The 15,391-nt window shown below is 37.0% G+C and overlaps 1 protein-coding gene across 2 annotated transcripts in view; it reads left to right on the forward strand.

The window, feature by feature from the left end:
• Positions 1-15,391, forward strand: part of LOC122404999 (palmitoyltransferase ZDHHC5-A) — a 41,274-nt gene that overhangs the window by 3,880 nt on the left and 22,003 nt on the right. Inside the window, exon 1 of one of the 2 annotated variants that reach the window (XM_043409448.1) lies at positions 13,248-13,351. The exons of the other annotated variant lie outside the window; for it this stretch is intronic. Coding sequence (XP_043265383.1) covers positions 13,346-13,351 — 6 coding nt within the window. The 5' untranslated portion in view covers positions 13,248-13,345. Of the gene's footprint in view, positions 1-13,247; positions 13,352-15,391 lie in introns of those variants that run through there. 2 annotated transcript variants of the gene reach the window in all.

Here is a 15,391-nt window from a genome sequence, read left to right on the forward strand (position 1 = left end):
GCTTCGTTGAAAAGTTATTAGCAATTAAATTCAATAATTTCAAATCGATCAGGAAAAATTATTTTCGGTTGAGAGGGTCAATTACAATCATTTTTGGTCATTACACATACCCCCGAAATCCTACCCACTTTCTAGAAAAAAATTCGAGAAGGTGTGAAATTTTTCGACGGAAAAAGGGAATTTCAAATCGTTTTGGAAAAATTATGTTCGGTTGCGGGGGTCGATTACAATCATTTTTGGTGAATAGATATACCCTCGAAATCTTGCGCATTTTCAAGAAAAAAATTCGAGAAGGTGTGAAATTTTTCGACAAAATTAAAGAATTTCAAATCGTTCTGGAAAAATTATTTTCGGTTGCAGGGGTTAATTACAATCATTTTTGGTCAATAGACATACCCTTGAAATCCTAACCATTTTTGAGAAAAAAATTCGAGTAGGCGGACAAATTTTTCGACAAAATTAAAAAATTTCAAATCCTTCTGGAAAAAATATTTTTGCTTGCGGGGGTGAATTACAATAATTTTTGGTGAATAGACATACCCCTGAAATCTTGTGCATTTTCAAGAAAAAAATTCGAGAAGGTGTGAATTTTTTCGTCAAAATTCAGAAATTTCAAATCGTTTTGGAAAAAATATTTTTGGTTGCGAGGATGAATAACAATCATTTTTGGTCATTAGACATACCCCCGAAATCTTGCGCATTTTCAAGAAAAAAATTCGAGAAAGTGTGAAATTTTTCGACAAAATTAAAAAATTGCAAATCGTTCTGGAAAAATTATTTTTGATTGCAGGGGTGGATTACAATCATTTTTTATTATTAGCCAAACCCCCGAAAACTTGCGCATTTTCAAGAAAAAAATTCGAGAATGTGTAAAATTTTTCGACAAAATTCAAAAATTTCAGATCGTTCTGGAAAAATTATTTTCGATTGCGGGGATGAATAACAATCATTTTTAGTCATTAGACATACCCCCGAAATCTTGCGCATTTTCAAGAAAAAAATTCGAGAATGTGTAAAATTTTTCGACAAAATTCAAAAATTTCAGATCGTTCTGGAAAAATTATTTTCGATTGCGGGGATGAATAACAATCATTTTTAGTCATTAGACATACCCCCGAAATCTTGCGCATTTTCAAGAAAAAAATTCGAGAATGTGTAAAATTTTTCGACAAAATTCAAAAATTTCAGATCGTTCTGGAAAAATTATTTTCGATTGCGGGGATGAATAACAATCATTTTTGGTCATTAGACATACCCCCGAAATCTTGCGCATTTTCAAGAAAAAAATTCGAGAAGGTGTACAATTTTTCGACAAAATTCAAAAATTGCAAATCGTTCTGGAAAAATTATTTTCGATTGCGGGGGTCCATTACAATCATTTTTGGTGAATAGACCTACCGCCAAAATCCTACCCACTTTCTAGAAAAAAATTCAGTAGGTGCGGAACTTTAAACGTTAATAACTTTTTAACGAAGCCTCCATCAACAAATTAGTATTCTTGATTTTCGTCTTATTTTGGCCTCTAGAATCTCCCATTAAAAGTTTTCCTACGAGTGAACACTCTGTATACGTATATTCCTTGATCAACTTCTCAATATCCCAGTCGTCTAAGGCAGGGCTTGCTAGAAATCCTTACCGACGAGTCCACAAGCAGGCTCGAACGAAACGCACCCCCTCCTTTCCTTTTCTATCCTCCTACGAATTTCTCGAGTTCCTACTCACAGCAAAGTAGCGCCACAGTTGTGTAGAATCATCCTCTGTAAGATTGCCCACCTGTAGCTGAACACTCCCGTATAATATGCTCACAATACAGATTTATCACGACTCAGATTCAGTAGATCCAACATAAATAATTCTTTCATTGTACCTAAAATTTATTTATGCCAATTCTCTATTCCTCCACTATTTCTATAATTCTCATTCGTATACCCTAATGGTCGAAATAAAATATCTTTATTTCCCAGTTTCAACCACTCCTTTCCAATTAATATTTTTCACTTCCCACTGCAGAATATTATTCTCACGAATTTGTTTACATTATCCCACAAATGTACGAAAATCCATTCCAGAGGATTTCGAGTGCTTCGAATGGCTCGACCTTGAGAAGTTTTCCGGAATATTTCTAAAATTCGATCTTTGGTGAGATTCAATTCGTCGAAGAGACGAATGGGTCCTCGGGGGGTTTAGGATACTCCGATCACGTAATCGAGATCCGCTGTCTCTTCGCGGACCTCCGTCCGTGGAATTAAAATGGACGCGTCGGAGGAACTTTCCCCGTCGAACGCGCCCCTGGAAACGTTCCCTGGCAAACTTTCAACGCTACGAAACTGTAACTCGTGAAACTTCCGAGCAGTTCGCTCGTTATACGCCGCGTTCTCCCTTTTCTGCGACGTTTCTGCCATTTTAGCGCTCCGAGTACAGGGCGTCGCAAAACTTCAAACTAACTTGCTATACTACCCCTAAAATAACAGCATACACTAACTCAGCTGGAGTAATCGAGGTTTTCTTTTCCTTTTCATACTAAATTTCCACATAAATATTCCAACACATATGAGTGGTTAAAAACAACAATTTTTCTTGACTTTATCTTTTTAGAATTAACGTTTCCAAGGCTCAGGAATAAACAATTATAGATCCTAGTATTTTTAAAAGGAAACGCTCGTTTAAAGAACAAATGAAAACAATAAATTACTAAATATTTCCAAGATCGACAGTTTTCGTAATTTTCGAACACATTCGCGAAAGGAATGGAGGGAACCATATTGGAGATACTAATAAAATGAAATCACGCGAGCGGAGGAGATTGCAAAGTGTCGTATAAAGATCCCAGCATACTCGAGGATTCGATTTTCTGGTAAATCTGAGTTATCTGCGCGAATCCATAGAGTCCTAATCGATTCACCCTGTCGCGGGATATTATTTCGCGCCAGCAAATCCCGTGAAAAACGGTCCCGGCGTGTCTCTCGCGGAAAATTGCCCGCGGAATAAAGAAATATTTATAACCCCGTGCACGACGAGACGCGCATAACGCGGCTGCATAAGCTGCGGAATTGCGTAGAATTGCAGCTTCGATGCTGCACTCCTTGGCACGTATAGAAACGATCCCAGATTCCTCGCCATTTTGTCCTTGGATATTTCATATAAAGTATCACCTAAATCTTTTAATAAGCTAAAACTAATAATAATTCAGAAGTAATTGTCATATTGTTTAGTTTTGTTCCTTTGAACAGTTTATTATAATGATATAAAAATTATTGAACAGTTAAATATGGAAGATATTTAATTTATTGCCTTAAATGGCAATTTAATAGTATCATCGAAATATTTTTATATTATTTAGTTTTGCTTCTTCGAACAGTTTACTATAATAATATAAAATTTATTGAACATTCAAATATCGATTTATTAGTATTTAATTTATTGTTTCAAATGACAATTTAACAATATCATCTATATATTTTTATATTGTTTAGGTTTGCTCTTTTGAACAGTTTATTATAATGATATAAAAATTATTGAACACTCAAATATCGAAGATATTTAATTTATTGTCTTTAAATAATAATTTAATAATTTCACCTTAATATTTTTAATAGGTATGTGGTAAAACTAATAATAATTCACAAGCAATTTTTATATTATTTAGTTTTGCTCCTTCAAACAGTTTTTTATAATAATATTAAAATTATTGAACACTCAAATATCGAAGATATTTAATTTATTGCCTCAAATAACAATTTAATAATTTCACCTAAATATTTTTGTATTATTTAGTTTTGCTTCTTCGAACAGTTTACTATAATAATATAAAATTTATTGAACATTCAAATATCGATTTATTAGTATTTAATTTATTGCCTCAAATGACAATTTAACAATATTACCTAAATATTTTTATATTATTTAGTTTTGCTCCTTCCAACAGTTTCTTATAATAATATAAAAATTATTGAACACTCAAATATGGAAGATATTTAATTTATTGCCTCAAATAACAATTTAATAATTTCACCTAAATATTTTTAATAAGTATCTGGTAAAACTAATAACAATTCACAAGTAATTTTTATATTATTTAGTTTTGCACTTTGGAACAGTTAACTATAATAATATAAAAATTATTGAACACTTAAATATCGAAGATATTTAATTTATTGCCTCAAATAACAATTTAACAATATCAGCTAAATATTTTTGTATTATTTAGTTTTGTTTCTTCGAACAGTTTACTATAATAATATAAAAATTATTCAACACTCAAATATCGAAGGTATTTAATTTATTGCCTCAAATAACAATTTAATAATTTCACCTAAATATTTCTATATTATTTAGTTTTGCTTCTTCGAACAGTTTACTATAATAATATAAAATTTATTGAACATTCAAATATCGATTTATTAGTATTTAATTTATTGCCTCAAATAACAATTTAACAATATTACCTAAATATTTTTATATTATTTAGTTTTGCTGTATTGAACAGTTTATTATAATAATATAAAAATTATTAAACATTCAAATATCTATTTATTAGTATTTAATTTATTGTTTCAAATGACAATTTAACAATATCATCTATATATTTTTATATTGTTTAGGTTTGCTCTTTTGAACAGTTTATTATAATGATATAAAAATTATTGAACACTCAAATATCGAAGATATTTAATTTATTGTTTTTAAATAACAATTTAATAATATCAGCTAAATATTTTTATATTATTTAGTTGTGCTACTTCGAACAGTTTACTATAATAATATAAAAATCATTCAACACTCAAATATCGAAGGTATTTAATTTATTGTCTTAAATAACAATTTAATAATTTCACCTAAGTATTTCTATATTATTTAGTTTTGCTTCTTCGAACAGTTTACTATAATAATATAAAAATTATTGAACATTTAAATATCGCAGATATTTAACTAATTGCCTCAAATGACAAATTTAACAAATAAGTCGCCTATTAATCGCGACATTGTTGATTTATCCTATTCAAATATGCGTACCGGAATCCATTACGTAATTGATCAAACTTTAATATCGAAGCGCTCGATTGGAACCAGAGCGATGTAATTATTTCCTTTCGATACAGGAATTATTAAATTTCCATGAAACGTATTCCGATTTGAATAAATATAAAAGACGGTCTCTTTTCCGACGTTGAAGCATCAAATGATTTCGAGCAATCAGAGATTGACAATCGTTGTTAATAATATAATTGGGCCAAGGCGGGAGCCCAGCCCCGTAACAAAAGTGTCTCGAGTTTAATAAACGGCGTGCCGTGACGCGCGATAGAAACAACAGGCCATTATTTATTAGAATCCAATTATTAGATGCGCGTCCGTATCGAGAATTCACGGTAATTAATTAATTATTGGACTGAATTTTCAAACGTGCCCGGGTCGATCGAACCGTTAACTACGTAATGAAATATTTGATGTTGGCATAAAACGTTTGAGACACGGTTCGAGCGGTTGTGTTTGTTATCGATGGAAATATTGGCGGAAATAAACGGCGCGTTGGAAACTATTGCTCTCGTTCGACAATATTTGCCAAAGGCGCGAAGAGACGCGCGTAACAATACGAATTACGTTTACCTCTGTCGATTCCGTTCGTCTTTTCAACGCAGACTTCGCCGAGTGCGCACGGAACGAAAAGTGAACTCTGCTCGGTGCATTTATTATGATCCTTGGACGCTGGATCTCCCAGAACGAATTTCCACCGTGCAAATCCCACAAAGTCGCTTGGCAACGCTAGATAATCTTCCCATTGAATGTTTCACGAGGTCACTTGACGACAATGAACAACCCCTTCAAACATTCCCTTTACCCTCATCAATCACGGGCCAGCAAATTGCTCTTTGATGTCTCTGAATCTGAAAAAAATCACGGGTCACGGCCCCCCCACACTCTATGGACTCTCCAATATTATTCGACAATGACAAATAACTCTTCCAAACGTATCTTCGACACGATCGAACCAAAGTGCTTTCCAGTGTCGGTTAAACTGAAACACATACTAAGTCATCTTCGAAAAATCTCTGTCATAGAAACTTCATAAAGTCGCTCGACAGCCTTTCAAACATCCTTCAAACGCGATCAAACCAAGAGAGATATTGTATAAACACATCCTGAGTCGTCTTCTAAAAATTTCTATCGTAGAAACTTGGTACAATCACTCGACAACTTTTCAAATGTTCAAACGCGATCAAAGAGAGATCTATCCGAGCGATCGAAAGTCGGCTATTTCCGTGTAATCGAACGGTAGAGAAAAATTCTAGGCTAAAGCCTCGGGATCCTGTACAGCCGGAGAATGGTGAACATCCCGAAGGGATGATAAACACATCCTGAGTCATCTTTTAAAAATTTCTATCGTAGAAACTTGGTACAATCACTCGACAACTTTTCAAATGTTCAAACGCGATCAAAGAGAGATCTATCCGAGCGATCGAAAGTCGGCTATTTCCGTGTAATCCAACGGTAGAGAAAAATTCTAGGCTAAAGCCTCGGTATCTCGTACAGCCTGAGAGTGGTAAACATCCCGAAGGGACTATCAATTGTGGCAACACGATCCTTATCTTCGAGTAGCTCATAAACCACCGACTATCCGCAGCAACGATCGAACAAGACCCCGGCTACCAAAACATTACCGAAATCAATTTCCAACGGTCGGGTTCCGTTTATCAGCGTCCCGACGGTTCCACGGCGTTGCTTCGTATCGTCCTTTTCCAGCACGTGGTGTTTAATATGCAAGGTCTTCGGGAACGGGGGGATTCCCCAGAGCGAAAATGGGTTAACGAACGAACCGATCGATTCGCAGGAGCTCACCCAGGCTCGCCTCGTCGGTTTCCACTGTTCCAGGACAGGCCAGCCAGGAGGGACGCTCTCTGGCCTGCAAAACGTCGATCGGCTTAGCTTCACCAGGTTATATCGATCTCCGGTGAGGCCAGAGATCGTCCCTGCGCCAGTGGCGTCAGACTGGCCGACCAGCTACACGTTTATATAATGTATAAACTTGTGTTAAATTTATAGAATATTTTTCACATAGCTGATGTTTGAAAGTGGCTCTACTTTTCATTATGAAACAGATGTATAACTAGTTCATAAGAATTTCATTGTATTTCCTTTTAAATTATCGTTATAGATATAAATAGAACATAGATGGTATCTAGTTTGCATAGTATTGTGTTCAAGAAATGTAGATTTTCTATTGGTAGAATATCTCTTGTAAGGGAAGATTTAATAAATACTTGGTTATGAATACGGGTAAGGAGCGTTTATACATATGAAAACAGGTGATTGATCGAGCACTTGTGAGAGGGACTCGTCGAGCGTAGCCCTCTGCTGGCGAGCGCGGTGAAACAACGCTTAACCCATTGCACTCCACTGTCGCTATAGTTCGATTCAAGTTTCATTTGTGACGATACAAATTGAATTTAGGAAGTGTAATAAAATTTAAATTCTGGGTATATCTATACATTGCTGTAGTGAAGAGAATATTTCTTTATTTATAAAAGTTACGCAAAATTGCAATTTGGCGTTACTAGTTGCTCACAGTAACCCCAATAAATGCAGTTATTTGTACCAAAGAAATTAAAGAAATGTTTATTTATTCTCTCATAGAAAACTAGGGTAAATTTTCAAACCCCCAGTCGAGTTTTACAATTTTTATCAGCAATTACGAATTAGCTTTAGTATCAATAAAGACGCTCAGATTCGGTATTTACTATGATCCCAAATTAGTTTTTTAACAGTTCATTTTTGCTGGAGACTATAGATGGTATACAGGGTGACGCGTACAAAATTTCAGTTGTTCCAAGAGCGAAGGGGTAGAGTCCAGCGTTCGCCATCTTCGTCGGAATTCCCGAAGCGCAGCTCACGTATGGTTGTGGGTCGGTGTGAGTAGGCGAAGGGGTAGTTTCCCCTGAGCACACCGGTCCGTCTGGTAACACCGTCCTGCACGAAGCCTTCTGGCCGTCGAGGGGGGGGGGTGCTTCAGGGCCGTGCCACGGGGCTCGACGCCACCTGCGGTGACCTTGACCTACGGGGTTTCTCTCGCGCCGGCGTCGCGTCCTCGGCCTCCTCCCAACGCGTCGCCCCGTTCCGTTCTCTTTCCAGCTTCTTCGAGGAGACGTCCCGACGCCTCGCGTCTCTCTCTGTCCCTATTCGATGCCGCAGTCACGACGCTACTCGATCCTCGTCACTTTCTCTGCCCACACGTTTAACACCCCCTTTCCATCCCCCAGCACGTTTCGAATCCATCTACGTGCCACTTCCTGCACTTCTACTACGTTCTGCTTTTAGTACCAGTAATTTCTTTTTTGCCACCTTTCCAGTTTTTCGAGGTTACGACTCCCCGCGACCCTTTGGCCAGAATTAGATGGGATCTTAAATCCTCGTCGATCTTGCGATATTTTATCTATCGTTTTGGTGAAATCGATGGGTAAAACTGTCGCGTGAAAAATTTCATCTCCCCGGGGGGACGGATCGTTTTAAATTAATATCGACCAATGGCGTTCGTGGAGAAATCGAAAAAATTGTAGACTTCGTTCGGGGGAATTATTTTGCTTGCAAAGAAAGGTTCTCAAAACAAGAAAACAGTCGTTTTGCGACGAGTTTCGTTGGCGGAATAGTTGATCCCCGTAAGTGGAAATTATTTTGCTCGAATCGAATGAATATTCAAACCGATATTGACGCGTGTCGAACGTGTGACAGCCAATGTAATATTATTGGAAAATTTGATCTCTTTAAGGGCGAATAACGTCGCTTGAATTGAACAGAATTTTGTATATGATATAGAACTTTGATATTAATCAATTTATCGATCTTGTTAATTTTTTAAATTTAACCCATTCAATCAAATAAAAATTCAAATCAATTCGTGGCATTTATCAATATTCTGACAGAAACTTCAACCGTTATTTACTATATCTTGTAATAATTTAACCCATTTAATAAAAATTCAAATCAATTCGTGGCATTTATCAATATTCTGGCAGAAACTTCAACCGTTATTTACTATATCTCGTGACATGTTGTGTCTCTGAAAAGTTTAATCTCTTTAGAGTCGAATTATATTGCATGAAATAACCGTATCATCGAGTCGTATGTAAATTAAATTAAAGCCCCTCCAGGCTATATAGAGAAAATACAATATATATTATCGAAATATTATTCGCTGTAGTGCCGCATACTCAAATTGAGGTCAAACAAAAATGCAAACTGATGTCGATACCATAATGGTCCTGTCATCATTATTCTATGTCATCGATAAACTTAATCACGAATATTTATTCACGATTTTAATCATATTTTTTTCATGCTGCAATATTTTAAATTAATCATCCGTGGCTCGACCAGGACGAACGATCAATTCAATTTCAGCAGATTGTGCTCTAAAATTGCCCAGATTTTTAAATGTTAAATCGATACAAAATTAGAGTTTTTAATAAAAATAATAGATATTCGAATCTTGGTTAGTGCATTAACAAAATAAATATATCATATTACGTTGTATTTTTCATTTAAAATTAATCACTCGTGGCTCGACTAGGACGAACGATCAATTCAATTTCAGCAGATTGTACTCTAAAATTGCCCAGATTTTTTAATGTTAAATCGATACGAGATTAGAGTTTTTTAATAAAAATAATAGATATTCAAATCTTGGTTAGTGCTTTAAGAAAATAAATATATCATATTATGTTGTATTTTTCATTTAAAATTAATCACTCGTGGCTTAACTAGGACGAACGATCAATTCAATTTCAGCAGATTGTACTCTAAAATTGCCCAGATTTTTTAATGTTAAATCGATACAAAATTAGAGTTTTTAATAAAAATAATAGATATTCGAATCTTGGTTAGTGCTTTAACAAAATAAATATATCATATTACCTTGTTGCTTTTTTTCGTAAATGTCGCCAGTATTATCCGTTAATTTAAATAAGATCCTTCGTGTTGAGAATGTCGGATCGATTCCTTTTTCCATCAGGTTTCCATGTGGACTCAATTTGCCATCGATCCTTGTCATTTTTACATAATTTTACGTCTCCTCAATAATATCGAGTGACATTGAACCGGCCATGCGATAGTCACTCCCTCGGGGGATCTTATTAAGCTCGCCGGATAATACATTACTAACTTTACAAAAAATTGCAATGCACACTCTCTTCCAGGCTCGTAAAACCGAGAGAAATAATATTAAAAGTTACTTTTATAAGTATCAACAATACTATAACACTTCAGGTTAATTTTCATTCGTCGATATTTACACAATTTGTAACAAAAATTTTCTTTCACAAGTGGAACTTCTTAAGAGTTTTTTTTTATTCTTCCCCCGGATAAATATAGCACACTACACGTCGACTATATATTTTAGGGACGAAAATAAAATGGCGATGCAGCGAAGGGTTAAATTCGATGCCCTGGATAAGGGTTTTCAATAGATTTCTTCAAGGGTGGTTCTTTGTCGTAGTAACGCACGTGTCAATTTACAGAAATAATCAATAAATCTATCGACTCAACAGAGAAGTAGCTGAAAAATATATAAAAAATTTTTTTGTAAATATATATTCCTCTCAAAATTAACTCGTGTCGAAGTGCAATATGCAATTTGTTTCTAACGAGAAAAGTGTAAAAATAAAAAGAGTAGATTTTCGATTAAAACTTCGGCGCATCAACGAATTTAATTTAAAGGATTTAGTGCACGTCGTCTCATGAATTTTAAAGGCCCCTTTATTATTCATACTTTTCTCTAATTACCGTCTGTATTCCCGATTTATTGTCCCACGATTCTCTTCCCCGCATCACGAGTGTATTATCGTACAATATTAAGGTTTTACGAATAATCCTCCTCTTGTCTTTCAATTTACTGTACATTGAATTCGTTACTCACGGGACTTCCGCCTTTTGTCTCGACAGTTTTAAGGAACCTCTGATTGCCTCTTGAGCTCTTTTATTCCTCGTTCTTGTTTCGTGCTTCAAGGTTTTATTATTTACGCCTCCACTGTATCTACACTATGAATTTAAGATCGTTTCTTCTCGACTTCTATCGTTTACCCCGCGAGCCTTCGAATTTCACAAATCTGCTCACTCTAATAAATTCTATAACGCACTGGTGGCGTCGCCTCCCATGCTCGCCACCAGAGGGGTCGCGCTCTCACAAGCGCTCGACCGACCCCTCCGTTGCTATATGTATATACACTCCTCGAACGACTTCCCAATATCCCAGTCGTCTAAGGCAGGGCCTGCTAGAAAGCCTTACTGATGAGTCCACTGGCAGGCCCGGACGAAACGCGCCCCCTCCTTTCCTTTTCTGCCTTCCTACGAATTCTCACGAGTTCCCTAACCGCAGCGAAGCAGCCCCACAGCACCAAAGAGCTCACGATTCTGCATTCTGCAATTTCCCAATTCGACTTCTCGAATATTTATAAAAATTTTCACGAAAGTCAGATTCCATTTTCCAAGTCCCAAAGTTTTATTCTCGGAAGCTTTTGAGTGACTGCGAATTTCCCTCGGATTCCCTCCGTTTTTCTTATCTCGGCGAAAACCGAGTCCAGCCTCTCGAGGATCCGCGTTATTCCTTGCTCTTAACTTCATCAGTCTGCCGGTAATCCGAACGCGTTTTCTCCAGCTCCCTCTCCCGATGAATCCGGATCATCGATCCCGATTTCGATCAAATTCGTTCCTTGCTTCTCCACCTGAGCGTTCCTTCCATTGTCCGCGATGTCGTTCAACTAATTCTCAAGAGTTCGTTGTAAATTACTGTGCACCAGGTTCTTGTTCAACTAGATACTGGACCATCGAGGCAAATAAACTGTAATTCGAGTAAAACTCAAGATAAAATTGGGCGGCTTCTAGACAGGAAGTCATTTCAAAGGCTTCGTCTTAAATTAAGAGTTACATTTCATTGGTACCACTTATCCCTCTAGACTAAATACTCTCGATCAAAACACTTCCCATTCAAACAATTCCCATATGAAATACTTGCCACAGCAGAAATAATAACAAAGTTACAAATGAATGTGTTACGCATATTACATTTTCTATATTTACGAAAATCTTCTATAACTTTGTCATTTTTGCGAATTTTATTTTAACACTACCGACCCATAGCTTATTAATCGGTTGTCATGAAAACAAAAAATATCACTAGATTTAATTACCCTATAATAACGGAAAGAGAACAATATAGTAACCACTGTCGCAAACTTTCATTTAACATTCCTATAATTACAAGAAAAAGTAGATATATAATCTAGGGTCAATCAGTAAGTAAAGTGTTAATTTTATGGTGATTCTTAAAACCCCTAAGCATTGAAAAAAGATAAAGGAAAAGAATTTCGATTTTTTCAATCCGTCACAGTGGTTTCACCCTTTAACCCTTTGCACTCCTATATCGAGTATGATTCGACATCAATTTTTATCCCAGGAGCTCCTTCGTCAAGTCCCACTCGACATTTTTTCAGTGTAATTAACAGTGTAAATAAAACAGATATTTTAACAGGTAAATTTCAAATAAAACACTCAAAAGCTTTGGGAGCTGCTGGTAACAAGATTGAAATATAATTCGGAGTGCAAAGGGTTAAGACTACAACCATCCCCATTCGAAAATCACGACAATCAATTTTAAAAGGTGGAAGAATCTTGTAGGGGAATTCTACGGGGGGTGAATCGGGGATAAACTGGGATTCAACCACCCGGATAACGATTAGGCTAGCCTTTGGGACTCCCGGGGTAAATCAAACTCAAAATTGTTATTTTAGACCATTGCAAGCTACATAACCTAAAATTTATTTCACTACTTATTTTTGCAACCTTATTAAAATTCATAACTTCTATCTAAATTTATTTTTCTCAGTGTCTTAACTTGAGAATTAATTATTCTGGTATCATAATGGTAAATCCTGTCGCCCATATATGGGTGATATTGCAGTCAAAGTGTTAAAAGGTGGAAGAATCTTGTAGGGGAATTCCACGGGGGTGTGAATCGGGGATAAACTGAGAATCAACAACCCGGATAACGATTAGGGTAGCCGTTGGTACTCCTGGGTAAATCAAACTCTCGTCAGAACTCGCGGTGGTGGACCTCACTCACCCCCACGGGCGATACTGAGCGAGCCATCCCCACCGCTGGCGCGCTACCGGATCGAGGCAACCCCCTCCCCCGTTGCATGGAGCACGCTTCCGTCTCGACCGTCCTTACCAGCGGAACCAGTCGTAGTTCGAAACCCCTAGGAGACCGATCGAGGGCCCGATACATCCTGGACGAAGACACCTGGCCACGAGTCGACGGATCGCCCCGTGGATCCTTGGCCATGAGCTCGGCCCCGGAAGCATGCAGGTGGGTCGCTCGATCGCACCAAACGCGTCCTGTTTCCGCGTGACCAGGTCGAGTTCGTCGGGTCAGCTCCTGGGGTGAGCGTCATCCTTTTCGTCGAACGTTCCATTAACGACTTTTGGGCCACCTCGAACCTCCCAAAACTCACACAAAGCAGTTTGAAAAAGGAGTTATTTCGATTTCGATACTTATGGAGAGATTTGTAGATTTCATTTGGAATCGAGAGTTTGTGAGTTTATCACTTGGAAAGTTAGAGTGGATTTTATTTCAGTTTTTTTGTTTCGATCTTTAGGTGTATATCGAGAGTGTGTGTTTAGTCCGTTTTTCGGTTTGACTTCACTGTTCCAATGAAAAAGTGATCGAAAGCTCCTTCAATCCAGGTGCTTATGGAGACTGTATGGAATGTTTATGTGTAAACTGTGATTTGTGATTATTAATTGTCGATTTAACCCGCGTCCAATTTTTTATTTGGTTTCTAGATACCTTTAGATAAACTTGAAGAGACGTTATTGTCTCCGATCGGATATTAGAGGTCTTTTGTTTCGAACGTGTGCAATTTTTGAATTTGGAAATTCCAAATTTGCGACTATTTTAGCATTCTGGATATCCTTGAGTTGTCATCCCTGTTCGATGGGACAGTATCTAGGTTGTCGAGGGTGGTCTCTCCTTTAGGGGTTCGAAGGAAAAATTAATTGCAAAATACATCGAAATTTGACGGAGTACTTTTGGATATTGCGTTGAATATTTATTTTCTGCAGATTCAATTTGCAATTAAGTCGTTTAGTGATTCAGTGTGGGTAGCCTTTTTCACCAAAACTGTTTTGAACGTTCTACGTTTACTCTCTGCATTTGACTTTCAAATAAGCTCCGCGTTCGTGTGTGTATCCTGCGCGGATGTAAACTGTCCGCAGACGTCTTAATACGAGTTTATTATTCAAGATCGAGGGGTTTATTCCAGCAACGAATCGTTTTTACCAGTCCACTGGAAATTTAACAGGAGCAAATTAGCCGAGATAAGTTTGGAGAGACTTGTTGATCGATTCTAACGGGTCATCCGTTGAGACGAACGCCGAAAGGTCCTTTCTCTGCTCGCGAACGACCCAAGATAGGAAAGTGAATTCTAAAATTATAATTCGAAATCACCTAAAAATCACGAGTTAAAAATTGGCGAACTTGTTGGTTATCATAGCAATTAAATTTCAACTTCTAGATCCAAGATACTCGTTTTTACTCTTTCGAAAGACAAACTACTTACGTAGGAAATAAATTGTATTTCTTCTAGTACTTTCTAGGGATCGCGAGATAACGAGATCTCTCGAGGGATAAAAAGTTTAATCGTCTAAAGTCCGTCTCTCCCAGTTAAAAATTAAATTTATTCGCCCCTGAATAGCTATCTTTACCTTTCAAATGTTTGGCGCAAGTTTCGTTTTATCGTACTCTGAAACATCATTTGGTAAACGGCGAATTTTACTGTCAAAGTTCGCATATTCTTATCGTTTATGGATACCAGTCATGCATACTTTAGAACCTGATATTGATTCCTGCTCGTCTTAAAACATTTTATTCGGCCAAATTGATTTGAACTTCGTCCAATTCTGTCTTTACTCGCTATAAGAGTCGTTGGTAATCGCCTCGATAGTTTCCTGTCTTGAATGTTTCATTCGCGAATAAAGAATAAATTGATCGTATGAATTTTGCTAAAAAATGGTCGACTACTTTTTAAATACACGCGAAACAGGGGTTTTTTCGTTTCCAGTTTCCCTCTCGAATACCACAGATGCTACGAACAAAGAACGAAAAGAGGAAGTCCTTGATAAAAGCGACCTTCGATCGTTTTCCTAGGGATCTTGAGGCTCTGCACACCCCCGTGACTCACTGGCTCGGTTTTCGAATGAAAAGGGTGGCGGTTCGTCGAGGTATAATGAGATTCTCTTTCTCTTCTTTTTTCGGTTTCGCTATCAGAGCGAAATAACGTCGAGTGATGCCTCCCGTATTCCCTTTGAAAACATTCGGGGCATCAGCGCCGCTACGGGCTACTCTGTA

Source organism: Colletes gigas, unplaced genomic scaffold (genome assembly GCF_013123115.1).
Source record: "Colletes gigas isolate AHSC1104 unplaced genomic scaffold, ASM1312311v1 Colletes_gigas_Sc00003, whole genome shotgun sequence".
NCBI lineage: Eukaryota > Metazoa > Arthropoda > Insecta > Hymenoptera > Colletidae > Colletes > Colletes gigas.